Consider the following 23206-nt stretch of genomic DNA (forward strand, 5'->3'; position numbering starts at 1 on the left):
TTAATGTGTGTGTGTGTGTGTGTGTGTGTGTGTGTGAAGTAGGTTTACTTTTTATTTTTGTAAAAGGGAGAATGGCACCATTTTTATGGAATAAAACTACCAAATAAACTTGTATGGATGTCACACATGAAACTCAACAGTTCTAAGAGGAAGACAATTCATATATGGACATTGCTTTCCAAATGTGCTATTTCATCCTCTATAATAATGGCAATCACTGTTGCACTTTTAAAGAAAAAAACTACACACACACAAAAATCTTTTTTTAGGCCAGGCACAGTGGTTCACAGCTGTAATCCCAGCACTTTGGGAGGCCGAGGTGGGCGGACTGCCTGAGGTGAGGAGTTTGACACCAGCCCAGCCAACATGATGAAAGTCTCTACTAAAAATACAAAAATTCGCTGAGCATGGTGGCGCAGGCCTGTGATCTCAGCTACTCGGGAGGCTGAGGCATGAGAATTGCTTGAACTCAGGAAGCAGAGGTTGCAGTGAGCTGAGATGGCACCACTGCACTCCAGTCAGGGCGACAGAGAGAAACTCCATCTCAAAAAAAAAAAAAATTTGTTTTTAGAGACAGCGTTCTGTCACTGAGGCTGGAGTGCAGTGGTACGATCATAGCTCACTGCAGCCTTGACCTTCTGGGCTCAAGCAATCTTCCTGCCTCAGCCTACAGCTGTGACTAAAGTAGAGACCACCATACCTGGCTAATTTCTTTCATTTTTGTTGTTTTTTGGTAGAGACAAGGTCTTTCTATGTTGCCCAGGCTGATATGGAACCCTGGCCTGAAGTAATTCTCCCAAAGCATTGAGGTTACAGGTGTGAGCCACTGTCCCATGCCATATATATGTATATGTGTGTGTGTGTATATATATGTATATATGTGTATATATGTGTATATATATGTATGTGTATATATATATATTTTGAAAGCCCTCTCCGTGAAGTATGTGTCCAATATATTAAGTCATCATCTTCTAAGTAGGTTCCAGTAACTCCTCCCTTTTGCCAGCACAGAACTTAGAACACAGAACCTTTTAATAATTTTGAGTTGAATTATTTCTGTTGTTCAATTATACCTACACAGCTAATATGTGGAGACATTTATTTACTTCAAGATTCTATTATTGGTGAATACTATCTTTTAATTTTAAGGTCAAACTTTTTTTTCACTATTGTTTCAGCTTAATTAATGAGTGCCTCCAGCACTTGCATTGTCACTCAGTATTCTTTTCATCCACCTCAGCCCTTTTTTTGATAGCTTTATGAGCCACCAAATACTCAGAAATATAGTCATCCTTTGGTATATGCTAGAGAGTTGCCAGGACCCTTACATATACCAAAATTTGCACATACTCAAGTCCCTCAGTTGGCCCTCCATACAGGCAAATTTTGTATCCCACAAATACTACATTTTGAATCCTTGTTTGGTTGAAAACAAAAGCCCATGTATACTTGAGCCCAGCAGTTCAAACCTGTGTAAGTTGTATATCCATTATGGTCACTCTATTAAAACTCTTAATTGAATTCTTTCTAAGGCTTTGGGGGGATTTTGAGAAAGGAATTTCATATATGGGAGTATCATTGGTTTGCTTTTGCCTGGTCGATTCATATGACCAGTGCCAAAAGTAAAAATTACTTAGGATAATGTGATTTTAGTCAACATCTATGTCTTGTTTTTAATAACATAAGTTATACCTACTTATTGCAAAAAATGCAAACAATGTAGCATTGTGAAAAGTAAAATCTATCCCAAATCTTAGTCCACATGCCTTAAGGTGGGTTTACATATTTGTCTACATACTGTTTTTTTCATAACAAACATATTCCATACATCTAGGAATTGTATAGGAACAAATAACCTATTTTATTTATGGATTTAACAATTTGACTTCCTTTTTCACATCTTTTTTTAAAATTTTTATTTTTATCTTAAGTTCATGGGTACATGCACTGTAAATCTATATGTCAGATGACTATTACTAATATATTATTTCTGAAATTGCCCACAAATATGTCATAAAATATAGAGCTTTCTCAGTTTTGAAGTTTGCTGAAAAGTTTACTTCTAGGGCATCTATGAAAAATATATATTAGTTTTTTAAACTTTTCTAAAGGGGCTTCATTGAAATTAAGATAAACATACAACAGCTGTTTCAAAAATTAAGAAGATAATTTGCATAGCATGTGAATATACAACACAAAATAATTTCTTTTTTTTTCTATGAAGCCTGGAATAATTATTTGATATAAATCAAAGAGTTTATGACGCTAGTGGGGTAATGGTCCAGGTGAAATAAGATTACAGTGCAGTAGGAAAGCTGTAATAAAAACTGTTAGTACTGTCATCAAGGTCTGTGAAGGATCAAAAGTGTATTGAGCATCATGTAACCGCTGTCTAGAATATGAAGGAAACCATAGTTGTGGTGAGCACGGAACAATATCTTGGTTTGCAAAAAAAAATTACATATGGCTTGTTATTGTTAAATTAAAAATGGTAACTATAAATGATTGGACTGTAAAAAATACTCTGAACCTTGGGCTTCAGAATATGGCTACATGTTAACTAAATGCATAACTATTCTCTATTATGGATATATGTGGTTACATTTATGTAAACTTACTCAAATTAGTGTGGTATATAAGATATAGGTATTTCTCTATTAAAGCTATTAACTGAACTCTTTAAAACTCTTCAATTAAAACTCTTCTCTATTAAAACTCTTTAACTGAATTCTTTGTAAGGTTTTAGAAGGATTTGGAGAAAGGAAATTCGTATATGGGAGTATCATTGGTTTGCTTCTGCCTGGTCAATTCATATGACCAGTGCAAAATGTAAAAATGGTTGGACTGAACACTTAAAGCATATGTCTATGTTTGTCAGATGTCTACTATGCTTATTGTGCATAAATAATTGTAAAACATTACTCTGACTATTCACTAATTCCTTCCACATTAAAGAAGAGAAAGCAATGTATAACTTACAGAACTTACAGAAAGAGAGACCATATTTGTACATGGATAGCCTATCTTGTCAGGGAAATTTGCTACCCTACCCTGGAACATGAGAAATATTTTGTTGCCATCTCATTAGATGATAACAATTGAAACCGGGAAGGGAGATAGGCTGTACAGAATAGATAGAGATAATGTGTGGAACAGGAATAAAGGAAAGCGTCTTTTGTCATATATATTCTCATACTTACCAGTTGCATCCTTCAGATACTTTTCAAACATATGCAACCATAATAAAGATCAGTCACATTTTTAGCTAGAATGTAGCCATTTTCAAAAGTACAAGCTTCACAGTACATGTGTTGTCCAACCTGTCATTTTTAATTTAATTATTTTAGAAGAATATTTTTTACATCATACCATTACCATGGGGAAACAACCAAAAGCCTCAAGAAGAAAGGATTCCATATACAATACACTGTAAATAATATTGGACCACTGATGAGATTGACATGTATTTTTGTTGTTTGATTTCCTGAAGTACAGTGACTGAGAAATGTTTCTTAAACACATATGAGCACTTATATATGTGCCAGCTAATAGGATACGCACTGAGAACCAAAGATGAATTATAGTCTTTCGTTTTATTTATTCATTTGAGATGGAGTATTGCTCTGTCGCCCAGGCTGGAGTGCAGTGGCGCAATTTCAGCTCACTGCAACCTCCGCCTCCCGGGTTCAAGTGATTCTCCTGCCTCAGCCTCCTGAGTAGCTGGGATTACAGGCGCGTGCCACCATGCCTGGCTAATTTTTTTGAATTTTTAGTAGAGATGGGGTTTCACCGTGTTAGCCAGGGTGGTCTCTATCTCCTGACCACGTGATCTGCCCGCCGTGGCCTCCCACAGTGCTAGGATTACAGGTGTGAGCCACCATGCCCGGCCAAATTATACTCTTTGTCCTGGATGAACCCGTAATCTATCTTCATGGATTGCATTAGGCAATAGTTTCTTTTCCCTGTATTTTTTTCATTAATTCATTCATTCTTTCACATTATTGAGTAGTTAAATGTACATGGTGCAGTGGCACTAGCATAATCTATTTTAATGGATTGCATTAGGCAATAGTTTCTTTTCCTTGTATTTTTTTTTCATTCATTTGTTCATTCATTTCACATTATTGAGCAGTTAAGATGTACATGGTGTGGTGGCAGCAGCTGTGTAAAATAAAAAGAAGAACCATATAGCATTGATAACTTGCTCTCAGTATTAAGTTCTATTATACTAATCTCTACATGTTCAAATCCTACCTGTTCGTCAACTTTCAGCATAAGTTTCTCTATCTAAGAAGGCTTCTCTTGTTCTCCTGAGAGGAAAATAACTTTTCCTTCTTCTGAAATCCCGTATGGAGAAAATGAACACTTAAAGCATATGTATATGTTTGTCAGATGTCTACTGTGTTTAATGTACATAAATAATTATAAAACATTATACTTTGACTCTTCACTAATTCCTTCCACATAAGAGAAGGCAATATATAACTTTCAGAATATATTGAAGATTGTAGAGAATACCTGTTAAGTTACTAAAGAAATGCATGTAAGGGCATATAATCTTAAAAAATTATCGCAACAATTTGATGTACAAGTTATCCCCATTTGCAAATGAGAGAAGTCATGTCAGAGAGTTTAAGTCCTTTGCCTAACGTCTTAAAACCAGTAAAGTGAAGTCAACAATTAAATATGGGCAATCAAGCACCAGCACTTGTACTCTTAACCTCAATGCTACGCTTTCTGAGTTAATACACTTAAAGGCTTTGGATGAGCAAGCACATTTGAGCACTCAATATTAGCATACACGAAAGTCTGGGTGCATGCACACACTAAATACATATATGCTATGTATTATCTGACTGACTTATGCTAAATATAGACAGATTCTATAAAGCATCCTATCCTAGGTACATGGCTTATCACTATTTTCCTCGTTACTACAGGACAGAAGAAACTCTGATCTTCTTGAATCTTGCCATCTTCCTCAATCCCTTTAAGTACATACTCTCAATCCCCACCATCTTTAAGGCGAATAAAGAATGGCTTCCTAGGAGAGGGTTGCTAACAAGCCCGTCCCTCCAGGACATAAAGCAGAGCTTTTATCTATGGTATTCTCTGGTTTTCTTGATTAAAGTGTACCTCACTTGTAGCTGCAGGTGACAGGGATCAAGTTATATCAGCTATTTTAGTGCCCAGATATCTACTGGGCAGGAAAACATTTAATGAATATTTTTACGTATTTTTTCCTGGTATTCATTGACTTTACTGTTACTGTTTCTGTATTATTGATATATAAAAACTGGTGAATAGCTAATATTTAATTACTTCTAATAGTTGTAATTAATAACTTATTTTTTGTCCAGTTTTAACAATTCAGTTTATAAACCACAATCTTATGCTCCATAAATAAATTTCTAACAGAGAGTAGTCAGAATTGGGACACTTTTCCTTCATATGGCAACCTACAGTAATTTCATTCAATCCCATAATTTTCAGCATAATTATCAGTACGTTCGTTTAGCAACAACAACAACAAAAAAAACAAACAAACACCACCACCACAAAAAAAACCCAAAAAACAAAAAACATTTTCTTTTGGCCTTTTGGTCATTGTTGTTTAGTGTTACTATTTAAATCTTTTCATTTATATATCGTTTATATTGCCAGTAAGTGAGAGCCCCAGTAGATTCAGAAATTGTTAAGTACTGATGCTACTTTCTTTATATGGGCTCTGTTCTCTTTTCATTCCTGGTTATAACTGTCTGGACCTGTATTCATGATGTGTGTATTTTCTTCCAATGACTGCTTTGCAGTTATTAATGTATACAATTTCCATCACATCTTTCATGTTCCACCACTGTATACCAAAAGCCTTCTTCTTTATCCAAATATCTTTCAGGGTAAGAAAGCAAAACAAATACATTTAAGAGCAACAGTCTTCAATAATCATAAATATATTTTTTCCTGTATAGTAAAATAGGACAAGCTTTGTTTAAAATTTTATAAAAGGTGATATGTACTAAGTTTTTATGAAGGTATTTTATTTGCTTGTAAGACAGCACAAAGTACTTGACTGAGGTTGTGGTTTCTTATGCTATTGAGGATTTTGTAGCATATTTAATTTTTAATAAGAATATGCTAATAAAAGTATATTTCCAGCACAAACCGCTAAATCACAGTTGCTTAAAATTGTAATAAAACTAGCTTCCTAATAATAACATATGAATTAGAAGAAAATAAATGTTACAGACTAGAACAGGCAATGGATTGAGTTAGAAAAGCTTGCCATAAACTCTGAGGAAGATTTAGGACAAGTCACTTTCCTTCTCTGAGTCATAGTGCCTCAATGACTACTAAGGTTGGGTAAGTCTTCAAAACTGCGTGATACTGTAAAACCTCAACCTTTTCATCTGGACTTGAGAAGCCTCTTGAGGAGACAGTCAAGACTACCTTTTACTTTTTTTTTTCCTAAACTAAAATTGGACTCCAGGAGAGATAATACTGTAGTCTTTTTCTAGCTGTGACTTCTTAACTGCTTTTTTCTCAGTCTTCGAATTACTGTGGCACGGAGGCACTGATGTCATCAAGAGATGGGGTCACTAGAACACCACCTTTTAAAATTCTAACCTGTTTTTGTACGTAGATGGGATAGTCCTGGGTGTAAGATACTAAATGTGTTTTAGTTATTTCCTCCACTGCCTTGGCCACTGGTCTTTTATGCTTATGGGAGATGACTGGAGCCTCATCTATGAGGTGGAGATAGAAGTAGTCTTATAAATTTTTAGGAATCTGTTATGGATGAAGATAAATAATGAGTATGGAATTTAATGTAAGTCCCTTCATTTAATTCAAAATATGCAAAAAGTATAAACTATACATTTTAAAGCTATTATATGGTAAAACCAATAATCTCCTGACATAGACTTCAGAAAATACTTACAGGAAAGTTCTCAACTGTGTTTTATTCCCGGCTTCCTGGTTATTATCATCCAACAAATAATTTTGAGCATCAGTTGTGTGAATTGTGTTCTGTTCTAAATTTGCTTCTCTTGAATTATTTTGAAGCACCCATGTGCAAAAGGAAATTTCTAGTAGATAAATAGCTCTTTAAAATTATGTTTGGTATTAACTTGTAAATACAGATAAATATCAAAAGCCTCAAAACATGAACATCACAGGTGTGGTTAAAAGGCGAATGGTGCACAGCATTAAAAATTCAGTTATTTTCATTGATGTTATCATAGCTTCCAGCTCAGTATAATAGAGGCTGAGCCAAGATGCATATTTAAGAATATTCAAAGTTAGTTCCAGATAGCCCTAAGCTATTAAGAACCTGTGGTGTAATCAGAGAAGCAGAGTCAGAAGTGCATAGGAAGGGCTGTTAATGGATTATTAAGAGAAGCACAGAGGTATAAATAGGCAGATAATTATTGGAAGCTGAGGATGGCTTTTGGCTGTTTTGACTGCTTAATGGATCAGAGCATGGAGTTAGTCTTATCCTGTTTTAAAGATACCAGCCATCTTTCTTGTCTCCTTTTATTATGATAGGGTCTGGAAGCAAAGGATAAGGATAAAAGTTGTGGAACTCATACATGTATGACACTTCCAACTCCGATTTCTTTATTCATATTTCTTTTCAGCCTGATAGTTGATTCTGCCCAGTTTTCAGTAGACATATTGCAACATTGAGGAAGATATTAAATTATGTATTTTCCTACACTGGTGCTTATAGGGTAGGGAAACAAGGTTTTGAATCCATCTGATACATCTAAATTAGGTAGACTTTCCAAATGATGATATAGAACATTAAATATCTAAGGAAATGCAATATTAATATTAGGAAAATATTTATATTTTAATATAAATACTTTCTTGCTTAATGCCATTATATATAGATTAATGTAGATTTACATAGCCTGATGAAACAATGCTGACTCAATTAAACCAAACTCTAGCAAAGCTAAGACAATGCAATGTGAGTTTTAAGGGTTTCAGATAGATTTGTTTGTATGTGTTTTTTTATTATTATTTTTTTATCTGAGAAAGAAATTAATTCAGCCATTTAAACTCATTGAGTAGAAAATTCTTTAACAAGCATAGGTTACAATTCCAAATGCTGTGGGTGGTTACCAATAAAAGAAGCAGGCATCTGTTCTCAGATGTGTGAAGAATGAAATGCCTCTTGTTTCATTACTCACTATAATATTTTTGGTGTCATACTATGGAGTCAAACTGTCTAGCCTCACGGATATTTGGGAAGAGGAATCATGTTTCTCTTTCTCTAGAGAAATATCATGGATAAATATATCTTTAATAGTTTTTGGCCTTTAAGTAAAAGTACTTAAGTTTTCGTACATTTTTTATGGTCATGTCGAATCATAAAAAATTAACGTCGATTAAGTATTGTATATTTTGCTCTTTGAGAAATTAATTGTTATGCTTTGTATTAAATATGAAAATTTAAAAAGTGTATGCCTAGTGAAAACTCTTAAGTTGTTTCCTTGTAGTTTAAAAGAATCAAATACACTTCTTTAACTTTATGTATAGCAACTATTTGGGGGAAAAGTATGACATAATTGTTTCTCTGAATTAATTTTTGCTGCTTATGCATTTAAAAATAAACTGCAGTATAACAGAGTAACTTTGAAAGGTAAAAGGGGAATTAAATGACTAAAGATGAAAACAAGTGTAATTTAAATGTTACTTTTAAGGAGAAATTTATGTGGAACTGTGGTTTACAATAATTGTTGACATATTTCCTTAAGTACTGTGTCTGTGATTTTTCATGGTATCAATCATTTAAAGCAATTTAGGTAATAACATTCTGACATGCATTTCTGCTATTTTATTTACACCATTTGCCTATATCATTGTAATGCAGTACCTTTCTGATTTGGTGCAGTAAATGCACTCTGTAATATCTATTATGGCATGGTCAAAGGATAATTTATTGTCAAATAGAAAAATAGGTCAACACTAATGTCACTTGATGATCAACCCCCACCCCTCAAAGTTTAATAAAACATCTCACCAGTATGCATTCCAGTGCAGTGGTTGATATTTTATTAGGACTACCTGGCTATAGCAGTAGTGTAATTACTGAGCTGTCAGAGTGATAAGTGGGATTAATGGCAGCCTGATGCACTTTAGTCTGCAGAGCGCTTAGAGAATTGCAAGATGGTATTATTATCAGAGTCTGCCCATTCTGGCATATTCATGACACCAAAGGAAAAAAGAATGCTACAATTCAGGTTTGCGTGGCCCTGCCTCATTAACATCTGACATTTTCAACAGCTGTTATTTGTGAACTAGCTCAATAATAAAAGGAGAATTATTTGGTAAAGAGGCTTAATAACCACAACTAAAAATCCTTACATTGTCAATGCTGTTAAGTGAATCTGTTTATGTTGAATATAAGATTTCTCTGGAAGAACAGAAAAATACACTGCACATTAATTTGGTTCCCTTATATCTGCTGACATTAAAACTTTATTTTTTAATTGTGTTATTATTCAAGTTGGGTGTTAGTAAAAAGAAAAGCAGGAAACTTGTGACTTCATAGAGATAACCAGAATCCATATGATGTGCCATATATGTGGTGTGTGTGTGTGTGCTTACTCTTGTGTAATGGCAGATATTTTTACAACTGTTTAAAAGACTTTTTTCAACAATAAGATGATATTTAAGTTGGCATATTATTTACTTTTTAGCTATTTTATATTGCGACATTAAAGAAAATCTTTTCAAACCACTATTAATGCTCAGTATATTTATCCGCGTGACAGTGACACATATAAGTATCACCTCATTTTAACATCAAGGACCAAATAGGCCATACATTATGGAGTTTTTTGTATTGTTTGCAATGTATGCTGCAGATTATACTTTGAAAAAATTATTTTTGAACTCAGCAATAGTGTTTCAGGGAAAAAACGTTAAGTATGAGCAGACAGGAGTTCAACTAAATGATAGATGTGAATCTAACAATGGCATTTAGAGAAATGATAGGGGATAGGTTTAATGACTACATTTCAGAGAGGACAATTGATTATGAAAAGCCTTTGGTACTCATTATGTAAAATTTAATTTAGAGAGAAGGCTAAGGGCACAAACCAGAGAAAAGAGATCAGATTTAAAAACAAGATATTAATTAGGTACTGAGAAATTTGTTCAGACAATGAAGAGGGCTCTCTTACTCACAAAAGAATGACAAGGAGACTGGTATTGTTTTCATGAAGGAAATGAACCAAGGTCTTTACACGTGGAAGTGTATAGAAAATGAGCTAGCTAGTCACCTTTGTCACTGAGCAACGTAGGATTCATTCTTAGTGAAATTCTTGGAGAATGCTGTTTTTCTGACACATGTGGCAGTAGTATATTTTCTTTAGTTGTCTATCTCCACACTCATTTCTTTCTACTCCCACTCTCACTTTATGCTAGACCAAATTCATTAGTTTACCTACCCTGTCACGTTCTTTTCTTTCCAGGCGCTGGTGCATACTTTTTCTATTCTTGGGTAATTATCCTGAGTGACCCTGCACCCAGAATCCCACTGTCATTTGCTTTCCTAATGTCCACTCATTCTTCAAGCTTCTATTTCAGTATTATTCCTCCCAAGAAGCCTGTCCTGACAACCTCCCTCCAGGACTGCTGTCTTTCATCTGTGTTCCCTTAGCATGCTATATTTCACCCAGATTCTCATTGACCACATTGACCAGTGTGTGGCTTTTTCTGTGTCTGTACTTCATTCAAACTGCATGTTCTATGATGGCAGGACCATGGTGATGTTTTTCCAACACTTTTATGTTCTCATATCCCAGGGTCTGCTATGTAATGGAGGCTTATTAAATATGTATTAAATGAATGAATAAATGAAAAACACACGTAAGTTAATGTGCAAATAAAGGATGAGTCTGGCCATTGGTTTTAGTTGTCCTGAATGAATAATTATAGAATGTTCTAATGTTCTAATAATGTGGTTCCAACTATGAACACTAGAATCACTTCAGAGGCCCTTTTCAAAATGCAGATTCCCAGGCCAGTAACTTGGACTCAGTAGGGGCTCCTCTGTGAAGTCTGTGCCATTTATCAAGCTTCCCAGGTGGTTCTTAGGTGCAACAAAGTTCGAATATATCTCTGGCTGGTCCCCCGGAGAGGAGAATCAGATAAGATTAATATGCAGGGAGTTTATATGCATGTTAACATCTGTAGAAGAGTGAAGGAAGTGGGATTGAGCAAATAGTCACAATAGATGCTTCAGTGGCTCCTTGCAGACTAGTTCCCCAAATATGGGAATGGGTAGAGAGCCTCTAACCCCACTCACTGACCTTGAATTGGATGTGTGCTGCTACTGGAAAGGAGGCTGACATTGTTGGAGCCCATTCTCTTCAGCAGCAGAGGGAAGGCAGCTGTGGGAATAAAGCTTTGGTCCTGAAGTGGGTGGATCTGGGCTATGCTTTGAAGCATCTATTACAGAACTCAGTTGTCCTGTGAATGGGATGGAGGCTGAAAGACTTCAGAAAATTGGAAAGAGAGAGAGAGAGGTAGAGAGGGAAGCTGGAAGGAAGGAAGAGTGGAAGAAAGGATATTTCAAGTGGTAAAATAAGACTTTACCTTTGATCTTGGCATTTGTATAATAGGGCGCGGTGGCTCACGCCTGTAATCCCAGCACTTTGGGAGGCCGAGGCGGGCGGATCATGAGGTCAGGAGATCGAGACCATCCTGGCTAACACGGTGAAACCCTGTCTCTACTATAAATACAAAAAATTAGCCTGGCACGGTGGCGGGCGCCTGTAGTCTCAGCTACTCGAGAGGCTGAGGCAGGAGAATGGCATGAACTCGGGAGGTGGAGCTTGCAGTGAGCCGAGATAGTGCCACTGCAGTCCAGCCTGGGCGAAAGAGCAAGACTCTGTCTCAAAAAAAAAGAAAAAAAAAAAAAAAAAAGAATTACAAACCTTATCATAAAAAAGTGGATGCAAGTATTGTCAGCATAGTGAAGGATTAAACAAAACTGATAGAGTGAGGGAATGGTATGTCCTAAATAAGTATGATTCTCTTAAAATCAAGAAGGAACTCTGAGAGGAGGGGCAGTTACTAGCCAGCATGATTCTCATTTATGCATCCCAAGAGGAGTGCCAAAGGTGAAACACAGAAACTTTGTATTTATTGCTTAAAAATGTTTTGTACCTAAAAATGATATAATTTTATTTTTACTTACTAGACACGGACTCTGAATGAGTATAAGGTAGAAAATAGATTATCTCACTTATCTTGTAGTTTAACATAGTTATTTTATTTCCTAGATGCCTGAAATGTGCAGATGCCCCCTGTCAGAAGAGCTGTCCAACTAATCTTGATATTAAATCATTCATCACAAGTATTGCAAACAAGGTAAATTCAGATTTAACTCTGCAAATGAAATAATAACAGTATTTGATCTTGTTCTCTATTATATGTGGGTACAACGTACAGCTTGTCTTAGCAAATCCAGTTAAAGCATTAAATATGACATCTATAGGCATTTAAAAATGTGGCACATTTATTAATTAAGCACTTCTAAGTTGCGATTTGTCATGAAAATCCAGGTTCATTGTTTTTTGTTTTGAAAATTAGTTTATGTTAAAATGAATGATTTTTAAAATTCAAGACACTGAAAAGATTGATTTTAGTTTATCCTTGCTAAATACTAATAGACAGGAACTGTCATTGATCATCAAAACACATTTATGATTTGTGAAATATCTATGAAAGTGTGCTTTGATAGTAAGTCTAGCGCATAGAGATATCAAGGGAATAGACTTTTTTTTAACTAAAATTCAGTTAATTTGTTTAAGACTCAAAATAATTCATAATGACTTATAGAGTTGTAGCAAAAAAAATACACAACAAAAATTAGAAGAAAAGGCTTATATGGGCATGAGTAGAACAAAAGGAATTTTGATCTTTAATTTTTTAAAAAATCAATGTAAGTCTAAGCCCAGTTTTCATTCACTAAGTGAATGGTTTATTGATTGAATAATTAATAGTACCTATTGTTTTTGTGAAGAGAGCATTGAGAGCTCTTGCCCAAGTGTCTAATCCTTTAAGGATGAGCAAAGGCTGAACAAAGTCTCCCATAAAGATACAGAGAATCCTTTCACAAGGTTTAACACTTATTTTCTAAAATGCTGTAAAGATACCTTAACTCCTGGTTCTTCAACAACCAGGTACCTTTTTACATATAAAGATTATTTCTTAATATTTCAAGTACTTAAAATAGATAATTTAGGAGAAAAATGATAAATACTTTTATATCAATTTAGGGTTTTGAAAGAATTTAAAAATTATTCCTGCATGGTCAGATTTAAATCTGCATTGTCAGATTTATTAGGATTTGAAGTCTGGTTTGAATTTTTAGATAAACCACTTATTGTGAAACTGGGGATAATTACCTCCTTACTTTCACTTATGAAGGAAAGGTAGCATCTATCTTACAGAGTTGTAGTATAAACTGAATAATATTTTTATATGAAAATGTCTAATATAGTGATTACTCAACAATTTTTTATTTGGAATTATTAGTTTCCCTATTCATTCAGTATGGTAAATACTATAGAAGTGATTGCTGTTTTTGAAATAAATTGCTATTTATAAAATCACACTTTTTAATAAAGATCTCATCAGTAAATGAGCGTCCAAAGTTTGAAGTCTAAAGTATTTTCGCTAAAAATATATCTAAGTTAACACTCTTCATATCAAGCGTGAGGAAATATGAGAATTATGATGGACTATCTTAGAAGATCCATGCTACCCCAATTTTTTCATAGGTATTTCAGAACCAGTAGTTATTTTATGAGTACACACTTCATTTATTCAAGGTCTACACAAATATATAGAAAAAAAGACAAAAGGGATTCTTAGAGAAGTTTACAAAATGTCTAAGCAAGATCACAGTCATCTCTATTTTTGGAAATCTACTTTCTGTTTCATTAATTTATTCATATTCTTTACCTAATGGAACATTGTGCTTAGATATCTATTTAAAAGATTTTTATATGAATATGAGATATTTGAAGATGATTAATTGAGAAGATAATATGTTGTCAAACTTCAAAAAAAAAAAAACACTCCCATAATTTTTTGTTGAAGGATCACTGTAGCAATCATAAAAGGTCAAAGGTTGTTCTTTAAAGCCTGCAGCTTTTTAGATATTTACCAGCTGTGTACAATGTAGGCTGTCCCACATTGCTTTGCCAGTGGACCTCAACGCAGGAGGGGGGTTCTTTCCAGGTTGAGAGGGTAATTGAATCGCCAGACTCAATGAGCCTTGCACCTCTTTGAGAAAAGGATGTCACTTGTTCTGTATTGTGTTAGGCTTCTGTGATTCAGTGGAGTTCAGGCCAATACTTCCATTCTTTATTTTCTTACAAACTGGATTACAGCTCTGGTTTTGAAAGGTACACTCAATTCTATTGTCCCCCCCTCAGTCAGTTTTTCTCTGTTTGGTTTGTGCAGGCTGTTGTTTGCAATTGTATCTCTCAATTGGAAGTACACATTTCAGATTCATCAAACTGTGAATACTGGGTTATATTTCTTGATAGGTTTTCTTTTAAAAAACGCTACTTTCTATGAGAATGCATGAGATCAGTCTGTAAATATAGTGAAATAAATGGCTGTTTTAAACAGTGTTCCTTGATTTCGTGATCCTGTCTTTAAAACAATAGAGATATGTTCTCTTTAAAACTTTTACATTAAAGTGTAAGCCATCGATTTTTCCATGATTTTGCATGTGTTTATAAAATCTGCGTACTCAGATTAGTGTGGCTTTTGTGTATAGATAAATAAATGTATAATATATGTTACAGAAAAGCTGACTAAATTACACAATGTAAAAGAAAAGTTTTTTCTTTGTGATAGATCCTTATTAAAAGTAACTGGAAGTTAAAGGAACAACAAAATCGAAGTAGCAGAAATATTGATAATAATGTTTGCATTTATAAGAAAGTTACATTGATATGTGTGTGTTTGTATGTGTGTATGTATGTCTGTGTGTGTATATATATATATATATGGTTGAGAGGGATATATAGTATATATATTGTACACACACACACGCACACACACACACACATATTACAGCTGTTACAAAGCAGAAAAGCAGAAATGTAACCAATAGATTTAGTGCTTTCTGCTTTCCGGTTTGCCTTTCAGTTTCAATGGCTGAATGGTTTATACTCTTATCAAACAAAATATTGATCATTTCCAGAATAACTTTGTAAAGCTTTGCTCAAATTCTGACTTCCTTGCTCAGTAACTAGTTGCTCCCCAATGCCTAGAAACAAATGTCCAAAGACATAATCTATTATGTAAGTTGATTGGGGTTTCTCCCGCTATTATATTAAAGAAGTAAATAGAAGAAAAAATGTTAGAAAGTCCATAATTTATCACCTAGTAATTTTTTAAAATGTAAAGATTTAGATATATGCAACAAAAAGTAGTGATAAGATTTCAGGTTTCCCTTGGTACACGAGGTCAGTTTCTTCATCTTTATTGTTGGATAATAAGTATTTACCCCTCTATTCATTTAAAGAGTATTGACTTATCTATCTGCCGTAAGATGGTGCTCAAGAGAACAAAGCTTTAAAACAAAACAAAACAAAACCTCTATCTCCTTTGACCAGCATGTCTCCAAAGTTATAGAATTACAGTTAGGAGGAATATTTTAGAAAATGTCCATAATAGACAAATATTTAGAAACAGAAAGTAGATAAGTGATTTCCTGGGACTCCGTTTGGAGAGTTGGGCAAAAATAGGTGAGGAGTATTTATAAAAGTAGGTAATGACTACTAGTGGTGATGGAGTATCTTTTTTGAGTGATTCACAAATCAGTGTTCTAAATTAATTGGTATACATATGCTATGTGAATTATATCTTAAAGCTACACACACACACACACACACACAAATGCACACACACACCCCCACCTCTATCTCTGTTATATTCCTAGAGGGTACACAAGCCATAATGCTGCAGAGCTGCTGAGTTGAGTATGCCATGTGATTTAAATAAGTAATTCTGAACTCATGTGCCAGTTTTCATTACAGATGACCTGCCAATTTTGGTGTATGTATTATGGGTTGGTTTGTGTCATTTAGAATATCAATGTGAGTGGGTTTTGTGTCATAGAATAAGGTTTAATTCTAATTACCTCTTTCCATGTTACAAGATGTTCTGTGGATATTAATTCTCTCTTTTAAAATTTGATGAGAGTAGTATAATTGCTTTATTTAGTCAATATTGGATTAGCTTTATTCACATTTTTGTCAATTTTTTCAGTGCTGCAATTTCCATGTGGAAGCAGTTCTACTTGGAATAAATAAAATTTTATTCAGAAAGGGTTTTTTTTTGTTGCCAGACTATCTTAATTTTTGTTTCTGAACTATTTTTATTTCCATTTTTTTACTTTTGAAAAGTTTTTTCACTAATTACAGAATTCAGGGTTGGCAATGATTATTATTTTTTCACCTCATAGAACTTAGCTTTTTGGGGCCTTTTATCATACAGTGCTACTATTGAAAAATGAATGGAAGTCTAATTATTGTTCATTTGAGGTTAATATGCCTTTGGGGTGCTGTTTTAAAGATCTTTTAGTTTTTGATGTTCAACAATTTTACCATGACTTATCTAAGTCCATATTTCTTTTTATTTGTCCTACTTATTTTTCTTTGGAATTATTGAAACTGGATTGATTTCTTTCATCATGTTGGGAAATATCTCACTGTCTCTCTTTATGAAGCTCTTATTTGATACATGTTAAATCTTTTTACTTTGTTCTCAATGACTCTTACATTTCATATGTTTGTCTTTTTATTTACAGTGTGGGGGTTTCCTTATAGATAATTTCCTTCAATTCTATTTTGAAGTTTACTAATAATTTCTTCACCAGTATCAAATATGCTGTTAAAATGGTCCATTGAGTTTTGAGCTACAGTTGTATCTTTCATTTCTAAGAGTTTTTTGTGCTTTTTTTTCGAATCTGCCAGCTTTTTATTAATCTTTTCAAGACTTTTATTTTATTTATTTATTTATTTATTTATTTATTTATTTATTTATTTGAGACAGAGTCTTGCTCTGTTGCCCAGGCTGGAGTGCAGTGGCGCATTCTCAGCTCACTGAAAGCTCCACCTCCTGGGTTCACGCCATTCTCCTGCCTCAGCCGCCCGAGTAGCTGGGACTACAGGTGCCCGCCACTACGCCTGGCTAATTTTTTTTTTTTTTTTTTATTTTTAATAGAGACGGGGTTTCACTGTGTTAGCTAAGATGCTTTCCAACTCCTGACCTCGTGATCTGTCCTCCTTGGCCTCCCAAAATGCTGGGATTACAGGCGTGAGCCACCACGCCTGGCCGCCTTTTATTTCTTAAAACTTAAAATATTCGTTTTCATATTCTGTCAATTTTACTATTAAAAGTCTCTGCGGGTCTGATGATACTGCCTGTTCTATCTGTTGCCTCCACTGAGTGCTTTGTGTTCCCTTGTACGTTCATTGAATTTTTATTATTTTTTTTTACTCTGCTCATTTGTGTTGATGCCTTATTGGAGGAAATTCTCTGAGAACCGTGAAGCATTCATGTTTCTTTACAAGGGATTTGTGTTTGCTTCCCTCAGGCAGTGGCTTTACTGCCAGTCCTCTGGGACCACCTTCAACTAAATTCCTCACTTAATGTTTTTTTCCAATCACCAAGATTGTGTGAATCAGGCCAAAAATACAAATTATAAATTTAATTTGCTAAGGACATTATTTTCCCTCTTTTTCTTGTGTACCCGTTTAAGACTGAAAAGTTTCTGTGCAATTCCAGGTGGGACCTAGGTGGGATTAATTTTAATTTCTCTTTCTGGTGATGTGGACTTACACAATCCTAGCTTTATGATTGAGTCTTCTGTTAGACTCAGACTTTAGGTGGGCCTTGGACTTTTTTTTCTAAAACCTATATCCTCAGAGACCCTTAAAACAGAAGCCTTTGTTTACATGGTTTGGCAAATGCCTTTAAGATCATTCCCACTGATTTCTCTGGTCTACTTACTGCCTTGTTATTTTCAGTCCTTGGACATGCCTATTCATGACTTAAAAGCTATTTTCCTATAATTTTAATTTCTAATTAGAAGAGTCATAGCAGATAACTAGTTTTCAATATGCCCTGGAAAAGTGCAGTAGATATTGAAGAATGAGTGGATAGTCTAAACTGATGAAAAACCCAGAGATTTTGTAGGAAAATATAGGAGTAGTAATTGGGGAGATATATGGAAGAAAGAAACTTTAAAAAGTAAAGACAAAAAAGATTTATTATATCAGATACTGATACTACAAAGCTACTGTAATCAAAACAATTTAGTATTGGTGCAGAAATATACATTTCTCAAACAGATGAGAGTCTATAAATAGAACCAAGTAAATATGAGTATATAATATATAATAAGGAGGACATTTCAATTCAGTGGAAAATGAATTACTTCTTCAATAAGTAGATCTGGAATAATTTTGACTTTACTTTTAGACTCTTTCATAGGCTATCTCCTAGAATACTTTTCAGGTGGACTAAACTTCTACATATTAAAAGTACGTATTTAAGGATAATTTTAATTACAAGCAGCTGTAAAATATAGGCGAGGCAATTTTACTACCTGCATTTTAAAAATATATTTTAAAATAAAAACTAACCACACTTGAAACCAAGTGAAAAATTATTTGCCATGCATGTTTCAGTCCAAGTGTTAACATCTTTGTTAATCAAAGAGCTCCTGAAAATTTATATGAGAAGGATAACTCAGTGCAGGCATAGGCAAAAATTTTACTATTATAGAAGTCATATAAGTGACTATTAATCATATTAGTTAGCCTACTTGCATATTAGTAAGATGTAAATGAAAAGATGAGATACCAGTTTTCTCTCATCAAATTGTTGAAGTTGAAAAGTAAACCCCTATGTTACTCAGCAGGAAGGAAAGAACTTTTATATGATGGGTATATATTTGAGAATTAAAAATATATGTACTGTTTCACCAGCGTGCTTTATTGATTTGTTCTACCTAGAGAAATAAAGTAATTACAATGTAAAGGGACACATATAACAGTATATTATTTAAAGCAATTATAGCATTGTTTGAAGTAATAAAAAACTGGTGAAGACTTTAGTATCTACTCAATCTCTTAGGCTATATTTATATTATGGAAGGTTAAGAAGCAGTTCTTAAAATTGCATTTTATATTTATTGGTCTGAAAGGATATTTGTAGTAAGTGAAAAAGGACAAATTGCATAGTAATGTGAATAGCATGACACTGCTTTTAGAAAAAAATTTAATCTGTATATAAACAAAAAAGGGGAGGATGTAATTTAACTTTGGTTTCTTCATTTGATTGAGGTTAGTGTAGGGTGAAGTTAGGTTTCTAACATTTTCCTTATAAATCTCTAAATTACTTTGCTTCTTATAATGAACATACATTTTATAATAAAAATAATATATTAAAATTCAGTAGTAAAATTAAATAAAATAAAGCTGAGAGGTTTGACAATAGCACATGACAGACCCTATTCTAAGTTTTCATTGTGGTGTAAGGAGTGAGAGAAATATCAAGATTTTCTCCCCAAATTACTAAGATAGTTCCAAATACGTTTTCTGAATAATTAGTATACTAATGCCACCTTTATTGCCTATTCGATTCCATATTTTTTTAGATCTATTTTCAAATCTTCTTTGTCTTACCTATCTATATGTAACAGGACCAAGCTGTTTTGATTTCTATACTGTGTAGTATATTTTGTTATTAACTGAAAGCATCTCCTTGATATTACATTTATTTTCAAAGTATCCTAGCTTTTTTCTGCATGTAAAACTAGCTTTGTAAACTGAAAGAGTTCTACAGAATAAATATTGAGCACCATGTTCAGACTATAATAAAATATTAATTTCTAATTATTAATGTAAATGTATGCCCACCTTGACTCATTCATTTATTACTGTTACTGTAGTTAATGTAACTATTAACTAAATTTTCCAGAATCCAGACTTTAATTTTAATAAATTACTTCCTAGTCTTGAATCTGGCAAATTGTGGAATACTAAATTTACTAGAGTTAAAGACAAAGGACTGGGGTATTATTGTTAAAATATCACATCTTAATTAATGTATGGTGTGAAAAAGATAGATGGATATAACATTATCTATTGAGTCATTAATGCTTATATAAAATGTATCTTGCTTCTGTTTTGATATATATATACCTTCACAAGGTTACATTTTTACTTTTTTTTTTTTTTTTTTTTTGAAACGGAGTCTCGCTCTGTCAACAGACTAGAGTGCAGTGGCGCAATCTCGGCTCACTGCAACCTCCTCCTCCCGGGTTCAAGCCATTCTCCTGCCTCAGCCTTCCGAGTAGCTGAGACTGCAGGTGTGTGCCACCATGCCCAGCTAATTTTTTGTATTTTAGTAGAGACTTGGTTTCACCATGTTAGCTAGGATGGTCTCCATCTCCTGACCTCATGATCCACCTGCCTCAGCCTCCCAAAGTGCTGGGATTAAAGCTCCTGGCTCATTTTTACTTTTAATCACAACTGATACAATGTGTAATGGTCACTGATTTTGTTCACTTTTGCTTTAATAGAGGAAGTTCAGATTTGAAAAGCTTGTTGCTCAAAGCAAATGTTAGTCAATTATAAGTTATAAAATGTAAAATAAACAACTGTAAGTCCAAGAGTCATGTTAGTACAAATGAGAAAGGATTTTTATTATACATCTTAAGCCAATTTTATATGAAACAAGTAACATCATATTGTTTGTGGTTGTGTGTAGTATAGACAAATTTAAACATATGCTTTTGTAAATATTTGATAAAATTTAAATTATTTTTAAAAAACACTAATGATATAAAAACTAAATAAATATATATAAATTAAATTGGAATCACAACTATTTTCTTTCACAATATTAAGACAAGGAAAAATCTGTATAAAGAAACACATAAGATACTAGTTTGGGTATTTTTAATATTAATAAGTAAAAGTCAATGTAACAGAATATAGACCAAAAGAAAATGTAATTGAACTAGGCATCTCATTGTATAGAAAAGAAATTGGAAACCCAGCAAAGCTAGTGACACAGCTGCTTGATAGTATAATTGAATTTTCTAGATTTCTTGTTCAGTGTGCCTTTGTTTTACACTATACTATCGATATTAACAAAGTATGCAGATTATGAAATATTGTTAAAATATAAAAGGCTGGAACATTTGCTATCATGACCAAATTTTGTAAGTGCTATTAACATCTTGAATATTGAGTAAAAAGTATAATGTAATAGACTTCATGTTAAAGAAATTTGGGTTTAGTTTTTTTGAAAACTACTTTGAAAAATTAAATTTTTGTTATTATTATACTTAAAGTTTTAGGGTACATGTGCAAAACGTGCAGATTTGTTACATATGTATACATGTGCCATGTTGGTGTGCTGCACCCATTAACTCGTCATTTAGCATTAGGTATATCTCCTAATGCTATCCTTCCCCCCTCCCTCCACCCCACAACAGTCCCCGGTGTGTGATGTTCCCCTTCCTGTGTCCATGTGTTCTCATTGTTCAATTCCCACCTATGAGTGAGAACATGCGGTGTTTGGTTTTTGTCCTTGAGATAGTTTGCTGAGAATGATGGTTTCCAGATTCATCCATGTCCCTACAAAGGACATGAACTCATCATTTTTATGGCTGCATAGTATTCCATGGTGTATATGTGCCACATTTTCTTGATCCAGTCTATTGTTGCTGGACATTTAAGTTGTTTCCAAGTCTTTGCTATTGTGAATAGTGCCACAATAAACATACATGTGCATGTGTCTTTATAGCAGCATAATTTATAATCCTTTGGGTATATACCCAGTAATGGGATGGCTGGGTCAAATGGTATTTCTAGTTCGAGATCCCTGAGGAATTGCCACACCGACTTCCACAATGTTTGAACTAGTTTACAGTCCCACCAACAGTGTAAAATTGTTCCTATTTCTCCACATCCTCTCCAGCACCTGTTGTTTCCTGACTTTTTAATGATGACCATTCTAACTGGCATGAGACGGTATCTCACTGTGGTTTTGATTTGCATTTCTCTGATGGCCTGTGATGATGAGCATTTTTTCATGTGTTTTTTGGCTGCATAAATGTCTTCTTTTGAGAAATGTCTGTTCATATTCTTTGCCCACTTTTTGATGGGGTTGTTTTTTTCTTGTAAATTTGTTTGAGTTCATTGTAGATTCTGGATATTAGCCCTTTGTCAGATGAGTAGGCTGCAAAAATTTTCTCCCATTCTGTAGGTTGCCTGTTCACTCCGATTGTGGTTTCTTTTGCTGTGCAGAAGCTCTTTAGTTTAATTAGATCCCATTTGTCAATTTTGGCTTTTGTTGCCATTGCTTTTGGTGTTTTAGACATGAAGTCCTTGCCCATGCCTATGTCCTGAATGGTATTGCCTAGGTTTTCTTCTAGGGTTTTTATGGTTTTAGGTCTAACATGTAAGTGTGTTATTATATTCTACAGTGGACATTAAAAGGTTTTTCAAAAAGGCCTCCATTCTAAGTACATAATTTAAACCCATTAATAGCTTCAAAATATAATTAGTATCGATTCTAATTATTAGAATTATATTTTGAAGCTATTAATGGGTTTAAATTATGTACTTAGATTGGAGACTTTTTGAAAAACCTTTATATGTCCGCTGTAGAATATAATAACACACTGTACTACGCATCACAACAGTCTGTCAATTAAGGAATTGCTCATATTCTTGTCAATAAAGAGCAAACTCTCACAAAATAGTCTGAGTTTTTGTATAGAACAAATGGTGTGATATTACAGTCTAGATTTAATGGCATAAATAAACATGTCTTTTGGCATGGCATAAATAATCATTAAAGAAAAAGTTTTCAGCATTTTATATGTAAGTTATATATGTTTGAATATATATATTTCACATTAATATGAATCTTCACCTTTCAATAATTTCTCAAACTTAAACATTCTCATTTGCTTGCAAGCTGTGTAATGTTCACAAGTGAAATTGTAGAATTCTTTCAATGCCCAATGCTTTTTTTTCAACTCTAATGATGACTAGCTTTGACATCTTTGTTTTTGTATTTGTATTAGTATTTAGATGTAGAAAAGCATCCTATCTATTTGAAGCAAATTATACAA

The 23206-nt window shown here is 33.8% G+C and overlaps 1 protein-coding gene across 2 annotated transcripts in view; it reads left to right on the forward strand.

Moving 5' to 3' along the window:
- The window catches only part of DPYD (dihydropyrimidine dehydrogenase), an 870422-nt gene that overhangs the window by 178320 nt on the left and 668896 nt on the right, over positions 1-23206 (forward strand). For both annotated transcript variants that reach the window (XM_032155292.2, XM_032155293.2), the window contains exon 4: positions 12303-12390. In XM_032155292.2, the coding sequence (XP_032011183.1) occupies positions 12303-12390 (88 nt within the window). The remainder of the gene's footprint in view (positions 1-12302; positions 12391-23206) is intronic.

The sequence above is a fragment of the Hylobates moloch genome, unplaced genomic scaffold (assembly GCF_009828535.3).
Source record: "Hylobates moloch isolate HMO894 unplaced genomic scaffold, HMol_V3 SCAFFOLD_5, whole genome shotgun sequence".
Classification (NCBI taxonomy): domain Eukaryota; kingdom Metazoa; phylum Chordata; class Mammalia; order Primates; family Hylobatidae; genus Hylobates; species Hylobates moloch.